General features: G+C 40.2%; 1 protein-coding gene across 11 annotated transcripts in view; it reads left to right on the top strand.

The window, feature by feature from the left end:
• The window catches only part of UTRN (utrophin), a 910930-nt gene that overhangs the window by 730662 nt on the left and 156644 nt on the right, over positions 1 to 23624 (top strand). For 6 of the 11 annotated variants that reach the window (XM_040350824.1, XM_040350828.1, XM_040350825.1 and 3 more), the window contains 4 exons: positions 172 to 318; positions 11516 to 11594; positions 15949 to 16009; positions 17393 to 17449. In XM_040350824.1, the coding sequence (XP_040206758.1) occupies positions 172 to 318; positions 11516 to 11594; positions 15949 to 16009; positions 17393 to 17449 (344 nt within the window). The remainder of the gene's footprint in view (positions 1 to 171; positions 319 to 11515; positions 11595 to 15948; positions 16010 to 17392; positions 17450 to 23624) is intronic. The other 5 variants (XM_040350827.1, XM_040350829.1, XM_040350826.1 and 2 more) reach the window with 2 other exon arrangements.

Here is a 23624-nt window from a genome sequence, read left to right as displayed (position 1 = left end):
TATTTAATTGTTGCTGTTCTGTATTTACCTGCAGTAAAAAAAAAAAAAATTATATTAAACTGCTAGCAAGTGTACAGCTGTGAACAGGTCTTTATTCAAGTATCAACTTCTCAAAGATTTATACCGCTGACTAAAGTTAGAAATATTTGACTTGTATCCTTCCTTTGACAGGCATTCGGAGAGGAAATTACACCCATCAGCTCAAAAGTGAACACAGTGAATGATGTGGCTAGTAGGATCTCTGCTCTTGATATTCAGCCATCTGCAAAAACAGCTCGCCAGTTGGATGACTTGAACATCAGATGGAAGCTTCTACAGGTATACCATAATCTGCACTCTTCTTCAAAGAAGTTAAGGCATTGATTTTGATACTCAGTAGCTGATTTTGTAGCTTAATGACTCTAAAAAGAAGAACACTATTATTTATGAGAATAGACAGTAGGAGATCATCCCGTCTAAATGCAGTCACTTCAATCATTGTGCAGAAGGCCATGAAGTTGTATTGTTCATCCAGCCTGATACACATTTTGCAATAATAACCGTGGCAAAAAAAGTAATTCTGCAACCAGAAGTTTTTTTTTCTCCTTATTACATTATCTACATTAATGTAAAAAAAAATCCACTAATTGTTCCCACCACCCCCTTCCTATATACTTACCTGAGTCCTGTATCAATCCAGCACTGTTCCTGTCTGCAACAGCTCTGGGTCTCTCTTTTCCCTTCCACAGGCTCAAAGACAGCAGCTGGGAGCCATTGGTTCTTGCTGCTGTCTAATTTAGAAAGTTGTGAAGAGGGAGCAGGAGGTGGAGCAAAGGGGCATTGTGTGTGTCAAGAGACGCACAATGCCCACCTCAGGATAAAACCTGCAGGTGCTTCACAATAGTAAGTCGCTTCCTATGGGGGCACACAGAGAGAAGGAGGAGCGCAGAATAGGAGGTTTGGAGACAGCTAAGTATAACTTGTTTGTTATTTAAAAAAAGATATATGCCTTTACAACCTCTTTAACAGTTTTTTCTGCAGTAATTTTCCCTAAAATGTGACCTGATTATCATCTCTGTCACTACAATATATAAACACAATGTGCTTAAGCTAATAGCATACAAACAATTCTAATTTCTTGTGTCTTTATTGAACACACCCATTCACAGTGCTGGAGGAACAGGTAAGTGAACCCTTGAAGTTAATAGGTGGTCGAACCTTTTTGTAGCAGTGATGACTTTAACCACTTCCATACCGCAGGCCATCATTTGACGTTTTTGGTTTTCAGTGGTGCAGCTGCAGGCATCATCCAGATATCATTTTTTTCACCCAGCGATTCTCTACACCATAAGAACAATCATAGCGGCTGTTCAGCCACTTGATCATTCTTACCAGTGGCGGAAGGAGACGTCCCCACCCACCGCCACCCTCCGGTGCTTCTCCGAGCCCGCCCGGGCAATCGTCAAACCGGAGAAGGAATCCGCCGACGCCGGCAGGAAGCCAAAGAGAAAACTGAGGGACAGATGGTCCCCGGCAATCTCTAGGACATCATTTCTGAGCCGGCAGAAATAAACAAATTCGGGGACCCGGCAGAAAGGCCTGAGATCCTTCTTTTATTTTTTTTGATTTCAGTCTTTCCAGCCTGGAGAAGAGATGTGGGGTGTTATAGAACATATTCTTATAGAATATGTCCATAAAGAGGACCTGTCATGCACTATTCCTATTACAAGAGATGTTTACATTCCTTGTAATAGGAATAGACGTGAGCAAAACATTTTTTTTAAAGGGAAAGTGTAAAACAATGTTTTTAACCACTTAAGGACCGCCTCATGTACATATACGTCAGCAGAATGGCACAGGCAGGCACATCAACGTATATATACGTCCTCTGCTTGACGTGGGTCGGGAGTCCGATCGGGACCCCCCCCCCGGTACATGCGGCGGTCCCCGTGGCTTCAGGAGCGATCCGGGACGACGCGGCTATTCGTTTATAGCCGCTCCTTCGCGATCGCTCCCCGGAGCTGAAGAACGGGGAGAGCCGTGTGTAAACACGGCTTCCACGTGCTTCACTGTGTCGGCGCATCGATCACGTCATCCCCTTTATAGGGAAGACACGATCGATGACGTCATTCCTACAGCCACACCCCCCTACACTAGTAAACACATACACAGTGATACCTAAATGTTACAGCGCCCCCTGTGTTTAACTCCCAAACTGCAACTGTCATTTTCACAATAAAGAATGCAATTTAAATGCATTTTTTGCTGTGAAAATGACAATTGTCCCAAAAATGTGTCAAAATTGTCCGAAGTGTCCGCCATAATGTCGCAGTCACGAAAAAAATCGCTGATCGCCGCCATTAGTAGTAAAAAAAAAAAAAACTATCCCCTATTTTGTAAACACAATAAATTTTGCGCAAACCAACCGATAAACGATTATTGCGATTTTTTTTTACCAAAAATAGGTAGAAGAATACGTATCGGCCTAAACTGAGGGAAAAAAAATGTTATATATATTTTTGGGGGATATTTATTATAGCAAAAAGTAAAAAATATTGCATTTTTTTCAAAATTGTCGCTCTATTTTTGTTTATAGCGCAAAAAATAAAAACCGCAGAGGTGATCAAATACCACCAAAAGAAAGCTCTATTTGTGGGGAAAAAAAGACGCCAATTTTGTTTGAGAGCCATGTCGCACGACCGCGCAATTGTCTGTTAAAGCGACGCAGTCCCGAACTGTAAAAACCCCTTGGGTCTTTAGGCAGCATTTTGGTCCGGGGCTTAAGTGGTTAAATAAAATAAACAATAAAAAAATAAAAAAAATTCAAGCAGCCCAGTCCCTGCAAGCTCTCATGCAGAAGCAAACACATACGTAGATTGCGCCCGTATCTGTAAACAATGAGAAAACTGCCATTTTTTTTTATTGGTCGTGAAAACCGGTGTATGCTCCCTAGCAGTTTTCTCGACGAAAAAAGATGCCCGCAAAAAAATTTAAACCAGCTCTCTTTTTTCTCGTCGTGTTTCCCGTCATTCTTTTTCTTGTCGCGAAAAACATTGTGTGAATGCTTTTCCGACGGGAAAAATGTGTGCGCTCTGAATCAAGTATGAGACGGGAACGCTCGTTCTGGTAAAACTAGCGTTCATAATGGAGATATCACATTCGTCACACTGTAACAGACTGAAAAGCACGAAAACTGAAAAGCGCGAATTGTCTCTCACCAAACTTTTACTAACATGAGGATCAGCAAAAGCAGCCCAAAGGGTGGCACCGTTTGAAAGGAACTTCCCCTTTATAATCCCGTCATACGTGTTGTACGTCACTGTGCTTCGGTCGGACGTTATTTTGTATGAACGTGTATATGGAAGTCAGGCTGGAGAGAAATCACGTTGGGAAAAACAACAGCTTTTTGCACGTCAGAAAAAAAACGATGGTGTGTACAAGGCATCAGAGTGGCAAGGATGTGGAATTCCCTTCCACAGGCGGTGGTCTCAGCGGAGAGCATCGATAGTTTAAAAAAACTTTTAGTTAAGCACCCGAACGACCACAACATACAGGGATATACAAGGTAATACTGACATATACCGGTAATCACACACATAGGTCGGACTTGATGGACTTGATTCTTTTTTCAACCTCATCTACTATGTAACTATAAAAGAAGAAGGTTTGTTGGGACTTTATATGAAGTACAGCTAAAAGTATTGAATAAGCAATCACCTGTTAATGGATTCGAAACAATTATACATGGAATAATAAAATAACATAGTAAGCAAGAATAACATCTTCACAATTTATAATAATGGTAGTTTTATAAAACTTTGTAATTCATCATCAACACAATTGAGTTAATGGTGACGATAAAATTCATAATTATCGATCTCAAAATCACGTGATTGTGATGGTGTAGCATAAGGCTGGGGCTCTACGTGTTTCCCCCTTTTTCATCCTATGTAACTGTGATACTATGTAGTCACCAAACCCATTTCCTGTTGTGTTAATAAAACCTGATTATTTGCCGGGGGCTTTTTTGTTTCCTGTGCTCCAATTTTTGTAACTTGACCTTGTAATGTGTAATGCTTCTTTTTCCAGCTGGTTTGCCCTATAGCTGGGATATGCAATTAGCGGACCTCCAGCTGTTGCAAAACTACAAGTCCCATCATGCCTCTGCCTCTGGGTGTCATGCTTGTGGCTGTCAGAGTCTTGCTATGCCTCATAGGACTTGTAGTTCTGCAGCAGCTGGAGGTCCACTAATTGCATATAGCATCTTTACACTAAAATACAGAATTGAAATTCAGATTTCTTACTGTATTTTTCTTGTAGAGAGGTGATTGTAAACATGATGAACACAGTGTCCTTTCTTTTTTTTAAAGATTCGTTGATTGCTAATTAGGAAAAGATTCACAATCTTTTATAAAAGAAAAAAAAAGAAAGCCAAATGTTAATAATGCTATCAAAGTAGAAACTATCAAGAGTAACATTGAAGGAAAACCAAGCACATCTTCAGACATAAATATAAATAACTAATTAAAATATAGTCAAGAGCATTGGCTTCAATTACCGAAACATGAAAAGAGATAGCATTGTTGCAGAGCAGGCAGTGTTATTGTCATTTTGGTTTTGGTTTTTAAAATATCCGAAGGCTGGTTGAAGATCATTAAACTGTATGCAAACTCTAATGATACATTTCTCAAATTTGCTCCCCTGTTGTCTGTTAAATATAAAATTTAAGGTGTTTTACTATATCTGTTTGAAACGTAGAAACAAGTAGTCTGAAGTCTGTGAACTTCGTTCTGCCTCTGGACTGTTATCAGTTAGCATTATTCCCTGCTATCCCCCCATGGGCTACAGAACATCTCCACCTTCGACAGGAAGTGTGTTAAAGGAGTTGTATACCTTCTGTGTGTAGCAGCCTCCCAAGCACCCCCTAATTACTTACCTGAGCCCCATCAATCGCTAGTGATGTCCACAAATGTCTAAGCCATGCAGGACACTCCTCCTGATTGGCTGAGACACAGCAAAGGTGCCAATGGCTCCCACGGCTGTCAATCAAAGTCAGTCAGCCAATCAGGGGAGAAAGGGGTGGGGCCGGATCAGGGCTCCGTATCTGAATGGACACACAGAGCTGTGACTTGGCTCCAGTTCCCCCATAGGAAGCTGCTGACTGTGGGGGCACTCGATAGGAGGGAGTGGCCAGGAGCAGCAAAGAGGGACCTGAGAAGAGGAGTATCTGGTGTGCTCTGTGAAAAACCAACTGCATAGAGGAGGTAAGTATTTCATGTTTGTTATTTAAAAAAAAAAAAAATAACCTTTACAATCACTTTAATGGCAGGATTACCAGAAAAAAAAATAAAACAAATGCAGCCACCACATCTAAGGGCAGATAAGCTGCAATACTATCCATTTTTCAATTTAGTTATGCTTTAAGGCTTCTTTACTCCTTGTACCCCATTATCTCCTCCTTCAGGAATTGATAAAAATCCTCTGACATCTTTTTCACTGTACAGATTATGTAATCGATCACTTATAGGCCATGGAGGTGTGCCCCAGTAAGAAAGCTTCTGAAGCTAATTAGACATTTAGGGGTAATTCACACTACCATACCATGTTGGAACACGGTTTCCTGCACCCCATTTCAATCACACTGCCCTTGTGATCTTCAGCTGGTGTCAGTGCAACGTTAATGACAATTGAACACTCAAATCGCAAATGCAGTGTGTTGGCCTGCAACAGATCACGGTGTACCATGCAATTTGGTTGCAGTGCGTTTCCAAAAGTAAAGAATGCGCTACTTTAAGTGTGGTGAGATTTCAGCCCAGTAAAAATTAATAGAGCACAGGAATCTTACAGTGTTCTTGTATGATTCACGTGCAGTTCCTAGTGTTAACGGGCCCTAAGGGTATTATACCATGACATTCAACACTTGCTTACTGTGGTGGGGGGTGGGGTTTAGAATTTACACCAAGACCTTGAAATGTTATACCCCAAAAGGATCAGGGTAGTTAACTGATAATGAAGGTTAAAATCTGTGCATTCTCACAGGATGTTGTGTTCCTAGTTACCCCTGCACCCTCCAAAGGAGAAATATTTGTTTTAACGTTTTGGCGGTTTTTTTAAAATCATTTTGTTTGGGGTGGGGGCTGTCAGGAAAGCTGACTTTACATATAATACAGAATCTGAACTTTACCTAAAAAAAATGTAAGCAGAGAACAATGGAATAGGCTTTCTGCAATTGATCTTTCCATTACTAACTTGTTCTGCGCCATTTCTCTGTCTGGAGGGAGCCATCTTGGCAAAAGTAGGGCTTTGCTAGCTAGTGTCAGAGCTGCTCCCCTTCAGAAAGCAGCAAAAAAGGTGCAGAAATCACAAGTCCATAGAATATTTAGGAAGAGCACTGCAGGTCCCCAGGTACAGCTTCCTCTCCAGAAAGGAGAACAGTGAGCAGCACCACATCACCAAATCTCAATTAAAATGTTGAAAAACTTGTAGTCAGAGGTAGCAATATCTTAGATGATCTCAAACTAAGGCCTTAAGGAAGTATATTGCTAATTTTAAGGAAAAATTCAAGAAAATTTTAAATCTTTCAGACTTCTGCTTAGGCACAATTGATATTTCTAGATGTTTTCTAAGAAAGCAAGAGAGAAAGAAGGACGCGCCAAACTAAGTGCAGTATCCCAAAGATTTATTGCATAGGCGGGATTAAAAACACTTCCAGAATAAAAGATAAATATGGGCTCATTTTATATAGATCTCCGGGCTGTCATCATGGAGGTATGACGTCATCAAACAAAGACAGGAGATCACTTATAAGTGAAAGGCAAGGCAAAGTCACACTCTGGCAGCATGGAGTGTCCCATGAGTATGACGTCATCAAACGGAGAGGAGATCACTGACTGTGATCTCCTGTCCCCGTTTGATGACGTTATACCTGTGTGACACTCCATGCTGCCAGAGTGTGACTTTGCCTTGCCTTTCACTTATCAGTGATCTCCTGTCTCGGTTTGATGATGTCATACTTGTGGGACACTCTATGCTGCCAGAGTGTGACTTCCTGACTGCTTGAGGCTCCAGGAACTGCCACTCTCTCTCCAACTGAGTGGCTGGAAACACTCCACGCACCGGCGACATTCCCATGATGACACCACGGAGATCCATATACAGATGAACCCATATTTATATTTTATTCTGCAAGTGTTTTTAATCCTGCCCATGCATTAAATCTTTGGTATACTGCACTTGGCGTGTCCTTCTCTCTTTCTTGCTTCCTTTGATTTACACAGAGCCGTCACAACTCTGAGGACAGCAGCCAGCTTGACTATGTCTGAATACAGTTTTTTCCCCTAGATGTTTTCTGTCAGAGGAAGTCAACATTTTTTGTGTTACGTTTGTTTTAAAATATCACGTCTGTCAAAAAAAATATATTTTTCCTTAACTGAATTGGGGGATCTGTGGCGTTCCGCAAATTATTTTACATATGGTAAAGTAGTCATTACCTGTATAGTTTTATTCAGAAAACCACATTAACGATCCGTCTTGTATTATATTGTTGAGCTTTATTTTTCAGGACATATCCATTATTGCTGATCCTGACCTCTTGTGTACTAAATTGTTCCTGCCATCTCTTCTCCCATGCAAGAAGTCAATTATTCTACTGGGACATGATTTTATTTTTCTTTGATACTCTCCATTTGTACATTTTATGTATTTATCTGTTGCTCTCTGGCACCTTGGTGATACATATATTGAATGCAATTTGTAAGCAGTGTTGTAACTCCATAAATCATGTTACAGTTATTGAGAACTGTGAAAGTTGGCAGAAATAAAATCCACTTTATTGCCACCCATACAAAATGTAGATTAAAACAAATCCAGTTTTTGCAGAATGGACAGTCCCTATGAAGGCGCTGACTGAGCAGAGGACACACATTTTCATGTTTACATGTGGAATCATCCTTTTTAACCACTTAAGCCCCGGACTAATATGCAGCTAAAGGACCAGGCCCCTTTTTGCGATTCGGCACTGCGTCGCTTTAACTGACAATTGTGTGGTCGTGCGACGTGCCTCCCAAACAAAATTTACATCCTTTTTTTCCCACAAATAGAGCTTTCTTTTGGTGGTATTTGATTACCTCTGCGGTTTTTATTTTTTGCGCTTTAAACAAGAATAGAGCTATAATAAATATCCCCCAAAAATATATAAAAAAAATATTTTTTCCTCAGTTTAGGCCAATACGTATTCTTCTCCATATTTTTGGTAAAAATAATCGCAATAAGCGTTTATTGATTGGTTTGCGCAAAAGTTATAGCATCTACAAAATAGGGGATAGTTTTATGGCATTTTTATTAAAAACTATTTTTAGTAGTTATGGCGGTGATCAGCGATTTTTATCGTGATTTCGACATTATGGCGGACACATCGGACACTTTTAACACTATTTTGGGGCCATTGTAATTTTTACAGCGAAAAGTGCTATAAAAATGCACTGATTACTGTGAAAATGACACTGGCAGTGAAGGGGTTAACCTGTAGGGGGTGCTGAAGGGGTTAAGTGTTTCCTAGGGAGTGTTTACTACTGTGTGGGGGCGTGGCTTTGTGTGTGACATCACTGATCGGCGTTCCCTATGACATGGAACAGACAATCAGTGGCAGTCACACTAGGAAGAACGGGAAAGGTTTGTTTACACTTACCTCTCCCCTTCTTCAGCTCTGTGACCCGATCGTGGGACACCAGTGGCGATCGGGTCCTGCGGGCGCGGTCACGAAGCACAGGACCAGGTCACGAGCGCGCCGCCGGCTGGGCTCTTAAAGGCGACATACAGGTGCGTGCTTGTGCCCAGCCGTGCCCTTCTACCGATGCATATCGGCGTAAAGGGGTCCTTAAGCGGTTAAACCAATTAAAGGAAACCCAAAGCAATAAACATAACTCATTAACTATATATGAAGCAAAAAAAAGAAAAAAAAAAACATTGTAAAGCCAAAACATTTATTTTTGTTTTGGATAGAGTGGTAAGGGGTTAGAACCCTTTTCAGGGTTTTATTTTCACACTAGAGCACCCAAGGCTTTGGGGTTCTGGGGAAGCTCTATAAGGAATGTGATGTAATACATGCAGATGCCTTAAAGAGTCTTCTATACACAACTTTCTTTTGTTTATTATATAAGTAAATACATCTAAGAAGACAGCTCAACCATACCATAGCCTCCTGATAGCTGTGTGCACAATAAGCATCAGCTATACAATCCTAGAAAAAAATAAAAGGAAAAACAGCGCTTGAATTCAATCCCAGTCAAAAGCTATACTTTACTTAACTACAGTGAAAGGTTTACAAAGGTGCACATTTCAGAATGACTTATCCTTGTTCGTACAATACATTACAGTTGACTATGCTGTTTCCATCTCAGTTTTGCCTCTTTCTTTTCTTCATTGTAAAAAATAAGAGCAGGTCAGCCCAAAACAAGTCCTTTTTTTTAAAGACTGTGAGCGTGTTCAAAGTACAACTTTTTATCTCGAACATTCTAAAGTACTGGCCCATCTATTCATTATAGTGAACATGTTATCACTTTGTCAGCACAGATGTCTTACCTGGAAGAAAGTCTGATGTCTAAAAACAGATAATTTGACACTGTTGGTTAACTATCTAAATCTGACATTTCTGTTAAATCCTGTGAAAAATTTAAAAAAATCATACTTTTCTATTAGCTTTCTTTTTTACGTTTTCTGATAAGAAATGTTCAAATCTCATTTGTTACGGTTGGGCAAAGACCAGTGGTCCAAGTGTGCAACCAAATCATTTTTTTTTCATTATAATTATTTTGTTCTTATGCCGCGTACACACGATCATTTTTCGGGATGTAAAAAACAACGTCAACGTCGAGTTCTGAAAAACGACAAAAAAAAATTCGAACATGCTGCATTTTTTAACGACGTTTTAAACAATGTCGTTTTTCGGGTTGTAAAAAATGATCGTGTGGGGGCTAAAACGACGTTAAAAACCCGTGCATGCTCAGAAGCAAGTTATGAGACGGGAGCGCTCGTTCAGGTAAAACTACCGTTCATAATGGAATAAGCACATTCATCACGCTGTAACAGACAGAAAAGCGTGAATCGTCTTTTACTAACACGAAATCAGCTAAAGGGTGACGTCATCTGAATGGAACTTCCCCTTTATAGTGCTGTCGTACGTGTTGTACGTCACCCCGCTTTGCTAGAGCATTTTTTTCTACATGCTGATAAACATTGTTTTTTACATGCCGAAAAATGATCGTGTGTACGCGGCATCAGTTTCAACTGTATTAAATGCAAATATGAGACCTGAATGGATTGCTGCACCTCTTTTCTCTGTTTTGAGTTTCCTTTTTTTAATTATTAAAGGTTATCTATACACAAGGCTGAGCAATGTTCAGGCTTGTCTCCCTGAATAACCACACAGTCCCCACCCCTCACCCCTGGTAACAACACATCCCTCTTTAACCACCTCCTCCCCTTGGCTACAGCACATTCCTCTCTAGCTAACCCTAACAGGTCACAGCACATGCCTTCCCAGCAACCTCAATTCGGTCACAGAACATCCCTCCTTGACCTCATCCCTGTCATCACACATCCCTCACTGGTCACCTAACTTGCAGAGCAGCCCATCCTAACCACCTCATACACCTCAAATTCACCCTCCTCCCCAGTAGTCAACGTGAACCCTAATGCCCCGTACTCATGATCGGAATTTCCGTCGGGATAAACTCTGACAGATTTTTCTGACGGAATTCCATTCAAGCTGTCTTGCATACGCGCTGTCACACCAAATTCCGACCGTAAAAATGGCAGTGACGTACAACACTACGATGACCTGAGAAGAATGAAGTTCAATGCTTCCGAGCATGCGTCAACTTGATTCTGAGCATGCATGTTTTTTCTCTGTCAGAGTTCCATACAGACGAAAGGAATTTCCAATAGAAATTTTTTTCATCAGGAAAAAAAGAGAACATGTTCTCTTTCTAAGTCCGTCGGAATTTCCGATGGAAAAACTCCGATGGGGCACACACACGGTCGGAATATCCGATGAAAAAATTCCATCTGACTTTTTCCATCTGAAATTGCGATTGTGTGTACAAGTCATAACTTTGTCAATTAACCTCCCTTTGTTAACAGTACATTGCTCCCTGCATTCACTCCCTGTTCACAATCTCTGCTCCTTCTCTTTCATTCTATTGCTGAAAACAACTTTCTGCTCCTTAAAGTGTGTGTCCTGGTGACTGTTTTTAGAAAAGGAAGAAAGCATAGAGATTTCCTCTTAAATCCGGTTACATCTCTAGAAAACAAAGTAAAGGAAAATCTCCTAAGTAGGCACACACATCAAAAAAAAAAAAAAAATGGCTAGGCCTTTAACCTTTCCCAAAATATTCCATAATTTATTTAAAAAAAAGTTTTGCCTATACATACACTTGAAAGTGTCCTTTCTGCTGCCTCTGTTTTCTCTCACTTGGACAAAAAATGTAATATTCATTAAATGTTATATCTTATGTTTAAATATATATTTGTTTTGTAGGCAGCAGTTGAAGAACGACTCAAACATCTTCACGAAGCACATCAAGATTTTGGACCTGCCTCGCAACACTTTCTGTCTAGTAAGTCTGAAAAGCTATAATTCAATACTTCATTTATGTTTTAAAAGCCTTGCATTACTGATGGATGCTTGACTCTGTGGCAAACTGAAATAATTATGGATGAATAAGCTGCACTAATCCATTATTTTAAATATGTGTTCTACTTCACTTATAGATCTATCCAATCTACCTTGACAATCCTTGCAGGATTCGTGTTTTCATTTAACCTTGTATAGGTCACCTTGTTTTGTTTTAACCCTACATGGTGTTACCAATAAATCTATATTTTAAGATTTAATATCATAAAGATATGATAAGAGTTAAATAAGAGTTCTTTTGACCAGATAAAAAAGCTTCAATATAATAAACATTTATTAGAGCTTATACAAAGTCTAATCTAACACACAGAACCTATCTATGGTCCCGAAACAAGCAGGAAACCGTAGGTTAAAATACAAACATTTACATAGAGGTATTAGAGCATATTCCTCTACAACATTAGATTACAAGCGTGTGCAGTTGCTACAGTACATGTACGTATAAAATGCCTATACCATTGTTACCCTTTTAGACCCATCCTTAAGGGCCAGTCTCCATCAAGTGAGTTCCCTTTCCCTCTGCAGTCGAGTATATCTCTCTATGCTGACGTCCCATTGGTTGGCCTAGCTAGGATCAGGATTGGACGCATCACTCCATAAGTCAGCCCCCTTTCATGCAAATCCTGGTGACTATAATTTTCCCAGGGTAAAAAGGGGTGGGGCTATCTTAATTGCACATCCCGGCATGGGGTCAGTCACAGAAAGTGGTTTAACTCACTGACTCCGAAATGTCTAGTAACGAACAAAGGGCTTTGCTATGTGCTAAATGCCATGAATTAGCAAGCTAAATGAACAATATACTCTGTACGCTGAATTAAATGTCTTCAACCTCTACTAAGAGAAATATATTCATAATTACAATACATATATTCATATATAGATACAGATATAGCTATACCTATATATATATATATATATATATATATATATATATATATATATATATATATATATATATATATACCCATCTCTATCTAATTTAGATTACCAAAAACCATATGGCAACAATGGTATAGCTGCATGGCCTCTGCCTCTCATGCTTGCTGAGAGCTATATAGCTATAACATAGCTTATGATTCTGCTGGATACTGGTCTATGGTCTTTCATAAGTCAGTATATCATAAGTCAGTATATCAACTTTTTTGGTCAACACATTTGTTTATTGTTAAAAAAAAAACTATGTTACAGCAAATTTTAGATCTGGTACATGGTACTGAAGGAAATGTAAGATAGGGGACCAACAGGAGAACATTAGCTAGAGGAGGGTGGTGGAAAAGTGGGAATGGTAGGGTGAAGAACACCAGTTAGAGCTTAAATAAAGCATTTTTTGTGTACAATAAAAGCAAGCCTTCGCTGTCTTCTGGGAAACACACAGGTCCCAGGAGATAGCAGGGACCAGTGGCATCGCGCAGCCCAAGTCGCGAATGCGCAGTAGGGCTTCGGGTGCCGACAACGCGGGCGCCCTGGACAGGTAAGTGTCCTTATTTTAAAAGTCAGCAGCTGCAGTATTTGTAGCTGCTGACTTAAAAAAAAAAATAATAATTGGCGGACCTTCGCTTTAACACATCAGAAGAGGGGTGCATCCCTTTTCAAGACGTTGATCTGTCTAAACCAAGATAGACGTCTATATCTAGAGGACAAGAGTTTTTTTTAAATTGTTGTTAAACAGCTTAATATAGTTGACAGAGCCTTTTTAAACTGTAGATTAAGGTTCCCAAGTACTTTATGTGGTTCATTGCCCTTAAGCCTGGGTTCACACTGTAGCAAACACAGACATTGCACGTGATTCACACCCCCAATGTGGTGCCGATCACATGCGATGTCTGTGCAATGCGAGTTCCGCCATACAGTTTTTCCGCACTGGAATCGGATCCCATGGGTGAGAACACCCATGCAATTCGATTCCTGTCTGAATCCACAGTTCGCACTGCGATCTGTGAACCGATCTGGGGGTGTCATTAACATTGTATTGACACCCGCAGCGGTTTGCAGGGGGCAGTGTAAACTGCCCGCGGGAGAGATGCGATGTGTGAAATGGTGCTGGAATCGCGCTGGTTTCCACATCGCTACAGTGTGAACCCAGGCTTAAAAGGAGGGTTTTCTAAAGCCGTATTTGTGTATTTTTTTTAGATATAAATGTTTCTTATACCTGATTAAAGGGGCTGTAAAGAGAAATAAAAAAAAAAAATAACAAACATGTTATACTTACCTCCACTGTGCAGCTCATTTTGCACAGAGTGGCCCCAATCCACCTGTTCTGGGGTCCCTCGGTGGCCATCTCTGGTCCTGCCTGCAATGCAAATGAGCTACCGGGATACAGCCGGCGGCCATAGCCGCTGACTGTATCTCTCGGGCCCACCCCCCGGTGTGCCGCGTCATTGGATGTGATTGACAGCAGCGCCAATTAACGACCAGGCTGAGTGGCGAAAAGGACTTTGGGGGCGAGTGCCACAGGTGAATGGGCTTAGGTAAGTAAAACGGGGGGGGGGGGGGGGTATTGTAGGATGAATTAAGGTGAAAAAACATGTACCTTTAGTGTCCCTTTAATAACATTGGTGTTAAAGGTCCTTAGGGCTGGCTAGGACATATGTGTGTATTATCTGCAAAAAGTGAGAGCTTATACTGATGAGATCCAGTGTGCTCCTCTTATCAGCACAACATGTCCCATGTTAAAGCTTTTTATGCTTCTAGACAAAAAAAGTTACTAATCTTGATGTTGCAGCCAGGTTTCCCCAAGTAATTTAAAGGATAGAAATTATATTGGGTGGAACTAAGGTAGCTTTTAATGAGCAAAAACAAAGGGTTTAAAGCCCCTTTCACATGAAGAGGTTCCGTTTCAGTGGAGTCCGCCAGCTCAGTGGGAGATCGCTCCATTGATCTCCACTGAGCCGGTGGATGCCTGGTCCGTCTCTGCTCACTGAGCTGGAAGGGACCTCTTAGAGCCCCGCTGGTCTCTATGGGGACAGCAGGTCCATTTTCATCATATCTGATCCGCCAAGACGAATGGCAGATGTATCGCCATATGTCTGTCTTGAGCAGATCGGATGGCAGAAGGATGTCAGCGAACACATCTCTGCTGACATCCGCCTGCCAATAGTAGTCAATAGATGGCCCGCTCGGATCAGCCTGAAAAACAGACAGGCGGATCCGAGTGGACTTGTCGTGTGAAAGACAAGAGATAAATGAGAGATACTGTATATTTAAAATGTTTGAACTTTCCAGTATTTTTGTAAATTAACTTAATGTATTCATGAGAAAATTATTTTGAGATCAAACAGAAAAGTAAAATTCAGGTAAGTGAAATGACTACAGAGGGCCAGATTCTCGTACATCCGCGTATCTTTGCGCAGGCATAACGTATCCGATTTACGTTACGCCTCCGCAACTTAGACGGGCAAGTGCTGTATTCTCAAAGCACTTGCTCCGTAAGTTGCGGCGGCGTAGCGTAAATCGGCCGGCGTAAGCCCGCCTAATTCAAATGAGGGACAGGGGGGTGTGTTTGGAAATCCGTGGAAATCTCCCAGTGTGCATTGCTCCTAATACGCCGCAAGGACGTATTGGTTTTGACGTGAACGTAAATTACGTCCAGCCCCATTCACGGACGAGTTACGCAAACTACGTAAATTTTGTCGCGGGAACGACGGCTATACTTAACATTGGTACGCCGCACTTACGCCACCATATAGCAGGGGTAACTTTACGCCGGGAAAAGCCTAACGTAAACGGCGTAACTGTACTGCATCGGCCAGGCGTACGTTCGTGAATTCGCGTATCTAGCTGATTTACATATTTCGACGCGTAAATCAGCGTACACGCCCCTAGCGGCCAGCGTAAATACGCAGTTACGATCCGACTGCGTAAGAGACTTACGCCTGTCGGATCTGAGGAAAATCTATGTGTAACTGATTCTAAGAATCAGGCGCATAGATACGACGGAGCAACTCAGAGATACGACGGCGTATCTGGAGATACACTGTCGTATCTCTTTTGAGAATCTGGCCCAGAGTGTCTAGGCTGTCAGACTGAATGGGTCCTAGAGCAACATTATCTCCAGTAGTGGTAAGCAATTTAGCCCTTCTTTTACTTATTATGCATCTTTTTCAGCTAGATGGATAATGTAGATTTATGCTTACAATTAATTAGGTCTGCTATAAACAAAAAAAAAAAAAAACGTAACAGTGACTTTTGTTAATGTTCTTTCTTTCTGTGATGTTTTCTGATGTTTTCTGTTGAGCTAAGTAATGTCTGATGTATCTGTTTTTTCTTTATGCTTTCAGCTTCAGTACAGCTTCCTTGGCAACGATCTGTGTCACTTAATAAAGTGCCGTACTACATCAAGTAAGTTGTTTTTTGTTTCGTTATTTTTGATGTTTTAGCTTTGTGTGCGTTCTTGTTTGTTAAATTAAACAGATATGTCAAAGATGCTACATTTTGCTGAAAATACTCATGTTTAATTATTCATTAAACTGTAACAAACAGAATTTAATTTAAACACAGTTAAAGTCCAATTGAACTCACAGCAAAAATATTCAGCCAGGCATATATTGTAGATATTCCCGTTAATACAGTTGTGTATTGTGTCTAAATATGATATTGCAGTGCAATAGGCATCAAATAGGCTCTGCCCAGTGCGCGTTGTAAGCAAAGTGACCCAGTGAGTTAGATCCCGCTCTTTTCCTCAGCATTACAAGTCAGTGTGAGGACTTTTTCCTGAGGGTTTTGACTATTACTCAGTTCTTCCAGCATAGAGCACTGTGTAAAAGCAGGTAGTGCTTTTACACAAAGTTTAACACCAATAGAAAGGCATTTTAGGGCATGTCTAAGCAAAATGCAGTGTTAAATCATAGCTTACTACAGTATAGAAGTCAAAAGGGTGTGATAATTCAGTATGACAACAAAAAGGTAAAAAACAGTAATCATTGCAAAAAAAGTCAATATAGTTGTTTAAGATATAATGGGGGTTATTTATGAAAGGCAAATCCACTTTGCACTACAAGTGCAAAGTGCACTTGAAATTGCACTGAACGTGCACTTGGAAGTGCAGTCACTGTAAATCTGAGGGGTAGATCTGAAATGAGGGGAAGCTCTGCTCATTTTATTATCCAATCATGTGCAAGCTAAAATGCTGTTTTTTTTTCCTTGCATGTCCCCCTCGGATCTACAGCAACTGCACTTCCAACTTCCAAGTGCACTTTGCACTTGTAGTGCAAAGTGGATTTGCCTTTTGTAAATAACCCCCAATATGTTGGCACACTAAAGTGCACATTAAGCCTAATACTTGCAAAACTAAAAAAAATATGTCTTCACCCTAAACCCAACAATTTTTGGAATTAGTACTGTCACAGTTTGTAATGGAGTATCTGTGTTAGTTATTCAACATTCATGCAATGTGATGGCTCAGGGTTTTTTAAAGCATCAGCAATTTAAATGTCAATTAAAATAACACTGTGCAATTTATCGACTTGAAAGCAAAAGGTGAAGTGGTCCCTACTGCAATATAGCTGATGTATAGGTCTTTATTATACGATTCTAATCTGGATGTAGTCCTTGCGTTGATAAAAAAAACCGAATGTCACCATGTTGAAGTATGAATCATTCCATGATACAACTTTATTTAACTAGCTGCAAATTTGAACTTTCAAAAGTGTGTGAAACTTTAGCTTAGTTGCCTAAAACCAGTATTACTGTGTAGAGAAGTAAGCAGTGTCTTTGATCCACAAGTAGTTCCAATGAAGACTTCACCAAGAGTGTAAGTTCCAACTTAAACAATGGATACAGGTAAGAGCATAGTGTGTGAGCATGTAAACTGTAAGCATGTATAGTTTTATGGTATATTTCAATGCTCTATAATACAGAATTTTTTTGACAAAAGAAAAGAAATGGCAGCAAAATGGAAATAAAAATAAATAAAAATAAAGTATATAAAGATTTGAATATAATGCAGAATGTAATGTAAAAAAAAGGCAAGTTTTCCATGGCAGTGTTATACAGTACTGAAAGATAGGTATAGTGACCAGAAGCATTAACACTCAAGCCCTGTACACACGGCCGGGAATCCCGTCAGGAAAAAAACGTGATCTGTGCATACAGATGACCATTCAAAAGAACCACTGTTCTTTTGAATGGCAATAACGCGGTGACGTCATCGACTACGACGCCATCTTGCTCCACCCTACACTATGCCTTGTATGCTACTGCGCATGTGTCGAAGGCTTATCAAGCATGCGCAGGTTTACCTTTGGACAGGTAAGTATACAGACGACCGGTTTTCTCGGCAGGAAACACTCTGCTGGGAATGCCGACGGTAAAATAGAGAGCAGGTTCTCTATTTTCCCCGTCGGGATTCATGGCTGTTTTCCTGAAGGTAAAACTGCTAGGGAGCATACACACAGCCGGGATTCCCGGCCAAATGCTCTCCTGGCAGTTTTCCTGCCGGGAAAACTGGTCGTGTGTACGAGGCCTCATATATAAAAGAGTTCTATTTGCAACGTGAAATTTTAAAATAAACAGCTTCAAGACAACTAAAGGGGTTTTAATAACGAATCGGACATATTTGGCCAGATATGAACCATCCTTCCATCTTTCCAGTAGTAGTTATGAAAGTCAGTTTTATATGTATGTTATAGCAAAACAATACCAACCATAACATCTCTGGAAAGGATGTAGGGCTTTGCATTGTCTGACATATTTATGAGTTGTCATCTGACCTTTCAGATGTAATAAGGAGGCTAACTCGGCTCTGACATTCTGTAATGTATGAAGAGCCATACAACATATCACCCATGTAAGAGGGGTTCCTTCATAGGCACGTGACATCTCGATGCTGTATATAATTTAAAGCATTTTTATTTAATTTTGGATAACTTTTCTTTTAGTCTCTTAAAACGGAGGTCTGGCTTAAAAAATAAATAAATAAAAGTCAGCAGCTACAAACACTGTAGCTACTGACTTTTAATAAGGACACTTTGTGATTTGTGACGTTCTAAAACTGTAATGAACACTAAAGTATATAGATACTTTCATTCCATCTTCTAAAAGTGCCTAAACTATATGTACAACTATATTATATTATAAAGCAGTTTACTATAGCCGTAGTTGCATAAAGAACATAAACTTACCAACTTAAAACATCCTTACGTTTTTTGATGACTTTTCTCATCTTTGTGAACTGCTCACGGAATTTCATTTGACCTTGTTAAAGGGAATGTTATTATTTGATATGAATCTTAGCTGTGCACGATATGTGTTATATAAAGTACATGCTCAAATTTTTAGAGAGTAGGTGCACAATGTCAAGGTACAGTAACTTACCAATGTTAAGCAGATTTTGGATTAAAGAATGCCAGCATTTTTGTATAGATACATTTATAGTCGATCATTATACATTTTGGATACACAATTATTAATGTTATGTATAACTTTTTTCAATTTTATTTCAAATCATGGACGCTGTTTTAGTCTACTTTTTTAAACTATGTATACTGCTTTCCCCAGCTTTATCCCTTACTTTGCTTCTGACAGCGACTGAGAAAGGATATTACAGGTAGCTGTAAAGATGCTGCAGGAGAAATTCTGGTACATTGGAAAAAAAAATTGATGTTTTAAGCATTATAAAGTTGACATGGATTAGCAAAATTCAGTGCAGCCTTTTCAATAAAATATTCATCTATGGGGGATGTCCAAGGTGTGGAAGTTCACACTTGTCATAAGATTTTTTACTTTCTAGTGTAGGACTAGGAAAGGTATATTTTGGTTGGGTACTAAAGGTTAGTGCACTACCCAGTTATATACTTTAGCACTGAACTATACTGAATATTAGTCTGGTATGGTACATCTTAACCCAAGATATATTGTAATAGAAGAAGGAAAATCACCGCTCAAGGTGGGTCTGCTATAGGGTCATACACAGGTGTAGGATTCCAAGGGTGCTGGCAGTGCACTAGGCAAGCATGGGCGTAAAATGAAGGATGGATGGCCGCACTCCAAACCAAACAGGTTGTCTTTATTTAAACGAACAGCAAAACATACCAGATCACAGCAACAGAAACAGGAGGATAACCGACGTTTCGCACTGACTTAGTGCTTATTCATGGCTTATGAATAAGCACTAAGTCAGTGCGAAACGTCGGTTATCCTCCTGTTTCTGTTGCTGTGATCTGGTATGTTTTGCTGTTCGTTTAAATAAAGACAACCTGTTTGGTTTGGAGTGCGGCCATCCATCCTTCATTTTACGCCCAAGATATATTGTAGAAGAGGGAGGGCCAATATATTGACATTCATTTATCAATCCTTAAAGTGATACTAAAGGTTACAATTTTATTATTTAAAAATAACAAACATGTTATACTTAACTTCACTGTGCAGCTCGTCTTGCACAGAGTGGACCCGAACGCTGTCTTCTGCGGTACCTCGGTGGCTTTCTCAGCTCCTCCCCACAATACCTAACCCCCACTGGGAAGCTCTCTCTCAGGGGGGTTACCATGCGGCGTGCTCCTGTGTCATACACTCTGTGTCCATAGTTGCTGAGTGTATGACTCGGTCCCGCCCCCTTGCGCCTGCGTCATTGGCTTTGATTGACAGCAGCACAAGCCAATCTATCCAATAAAGAGTCAAGAAGCCTGGCCAAAGACTGAATGCGTTCGCGATGCAGGACTTTCCAGGGCTCAGGTAAGTAAAGCTGGGGGGTCGGTAATCATCGCATGTTTTTTCACCTTAATGCATAGGATGACTTAAGGTGAAAAAACATGAACCTTAACGACCCCTTTAAGTATAGATAAACCCATACAGATTTTATAAGCAAACAATATGCTTGGACGTTTGAAAATTTCTTTAGTTTGAAAGTTCCCTTTCTTGAGATTCTGCCAACAAACAGCACTTCATGTTGCGGACTGACAATGCTAAGCCACTGTCTCTGCAGCAACATTGTCAGTCTGTCATGCTCAGTTTTTCAGTTGGTAATTGGCCAACACTTCTGCTAATTGGGAAGCACTGGCTTAAAGGATAAGTTCACCTTTCTACAAAAAATAATAAATACACATCTTTTTGCAGGTAAAAAAAATTGCATTTATTATATTTAGTAGGAGCCTGTAAAGCATTACATCAGTGATCAGCAGATCGCTGACACCATGCAGGTCTCCTGTACACTGTCAGTGTATCTGCTTGCACATACATCCCGTTGAATCTTCCTGAAAGTGAGTATCGGCTTAGTCGTGTAAGCCGATACTCGCTGGCAGGAAGATTCAATGAATTACCTCAGCGCCGTGGTAGTTCATTGAGAACTACAAGCCAACAGCCACTAAGGATGTTGAGGCTTGTAGATTTCTAGCACACAGAGCTGTGTGTCTGAATGACGTGGCCATGTGGACTGAGCGCCGCACGGCCATGCTGTCTTCAAGCAGTGACAGCTGGTACGGGGAACTTCTCCCCGTATATCTGCCACAGGGAGGGGGGGGTAGCGAGCTGCAGCTGCAGCACTGGGAACATGTTACATGTTCCACCCTAAAATTGGATGGAACATGTAACAAGTTCCCAAAGGTGAACTTATCGTTTAATGTTGTTGGTTTAAGACAGTAAGTATGTTATTGGCAGGATTACTAGTTAAAGGAAGTTAGCTAATTGAAGTTAAAGAAAATGAAGCCTGAAAAGGGAATCAAATACAGCCACTACACTCAAGGACTGGTAAACTGCAATATACTCAATTTTTGATTTTGAGTTTCGAAACTTTGTCAGTGTTAACATCAGGAGGACAATAATGATACTTTGTAGGAAAATGTAATAAGCAGGGATCTAGTTTTAGATTATAGTCGTAAATTCTTTTAATTGGTAGAAATAAGTGAGCTGCCATTGCTGACCCTTTTCTCCATATAGAGATACTTGCCTGGCTTTTGTTTAGATCTTCTGGCTTAAGGTGTCCATGCCACTACAGGGTAAAAACAGAAAAAAAAAACAATAAAAGTAGAAAGAAGAAGCCATATACTTACCTTTCTGGAAGCCTATGTCTTGAAACATACCTGTGACAGTGTTTCTGGCTGTCCAAAATATTTGCACAATGTGGGGATATTACAGCTGTGACTTAAGTCCCTCTCCCACAACATCCCCCTGACACAGAAATATTAGAACAGGACTGGTGGCAATAAATGTGAGTTAGTAAAGGGTTTCTGCCTGGGGTAATGCAAGTAGAATCTAAAATCCCTTTTAATTGTAGAAGCTGTAGACGTCAGATAGCTAATAATGCTCAGCAAAAGTAGGAAAATAAGGTAAAAGTTGTAAGCGTATGCATCAAATAGCTAGTACATGAAAATAAAATAGGCACAGAAATAAACAAACTCTGATTAAAAAATAATTAGAATTTAAAGATAGGACAGTTATTGATGTGCTCAGGACTGAATTGGATTTTAGAAACAGCACTTCTGGTAACTAAGACAGAAATTCAGCACTGTACAAGAAATATCAAATGAGCTGATGTAAAATTCGTAGTCTACCGACCAGCATTTACATTAACAGAAACTCAGGAGCAGGACAGTGCTAATCATGCATGGCACTCATACATTGATTTCAGACAGGGAGTTTTTACAAGATGAAAAAAGTAATGCGGATGTCCTTTTAATGATGAGCTGGAGGCATACAGGAAAGTAGCGGGATGTTGGTGTTTTAGAATTAATGATCTTGAAGCAATTAAACTGGACCACATGAGATATTTGCTATGCATATTTTAAACTGGTAGAAAAAGATGATGCTTTGAATATACAGAACATTCAAGTAGAAAAATACAAGTATTACAAGTTGTCACTTTCATGAATATAAATCAGTACTTATTACAGTGTCTGAAACTATCAGGAAGAAATTTTCCTCTGTAATGGCCCTTTCACACGGGGCGGATCAGTAATGATCCGCCTCCGTGTGTCCGTAAGCTCAGTGGGGATCGCTCCGTATATCCCCGCTGAGCCGGCGGCTGACAGGGCGGTCCCTGCACACTGTGCAGGGACCGCCCTGTATTTTCTCTGCTCTCCCCTATGGGGGGATCGGATGAACATGGACCGTGTGTCCGTGATCATCCGATTCGCAGACGGAAGAAAAAATAGGGTTTTCTTCCGTCTGCAAAATCGGATCTTTGCGGAGGCGGGTGATTACGGGTGTCAGCGTATGTTTATCCGCTGACACCCGCAATCACATAGGGACCAATGTATGTCCCTTTTTAATCCGCAAACGGATGGATGAAAAAGCGGACATACGGTCCGCACGTCTGAAAGGGCCCTAAGGCTGATAAAATTACTAAAAAACCCGTTGTGTATCCAAAATCCAAACTGAATGATCTAAGAAAAATTCTAATTATTGGATTCACATTTTTCTGAAGAATAAAGCATACAGCAAAATGTTGCTCAATGTAGTTTGTGTAGGCGGGCCCTTAAATTTAGACAGCAAATAAATATGGCAATTAAAATAGATCCTGGAGTTAAAGGGGTTGTAAAGGTTCGTTTTTAGTTTCTTAATAGGTTCCTTTAAGCTAGTGCATTGTTGGTTCACTTATCTTTTCCTTTGAAGTCCCTTCTAAATGTTTATTTTCTTTGTCTGAATTTCTCACTTCCTGTTCCTCCTCAGTAAGCTGTTCTGGCTGACTAACCACCGCTCGGATGATGGTGGCAAGTTTACTGAGGAGAAACAGGAAGTGAGAAATTCAGACAAAGAAAACAAACATTTAGAAGGGAATTTCGAAGGAAAAGGTAAGTAAATCAACAATGCACTAGCTTAAAGGAACCTATTTAGAAAATAAAAAACGAACCTTTACAACCCCTTTAAGTTGAACCCCAGACAAACAACTAAATACACATATACAAGACACATAAGAGAGCTGTTTTAATTTTTGAAGGTTTTTTTATTTATGTCCATCCAGTCCTGATATTTACACATCTTTCCCACACAGCTCAGCTCTGTCTGGCAGGGGAGGGGACCTGAT

The sequence above is a fragment of the Rana temporaria genome, chromosome 4, assembly GCF_905171775.1.
Source record: "Rana temporaria chromosome 4, aRanTem1.1, whole genome shotgun sequence".
NCBI classification, from domain to species: Eukaryota; Metazoa; Chordata; class Amphibia; order Anura; family Ranidae; genus Rana; species Rana temporaria.
The sequence above is the reverse complement of the archived record's forward strand: the minus strand, read 5'-3'. Positions and strand labels throughout refer to the sequence as shown.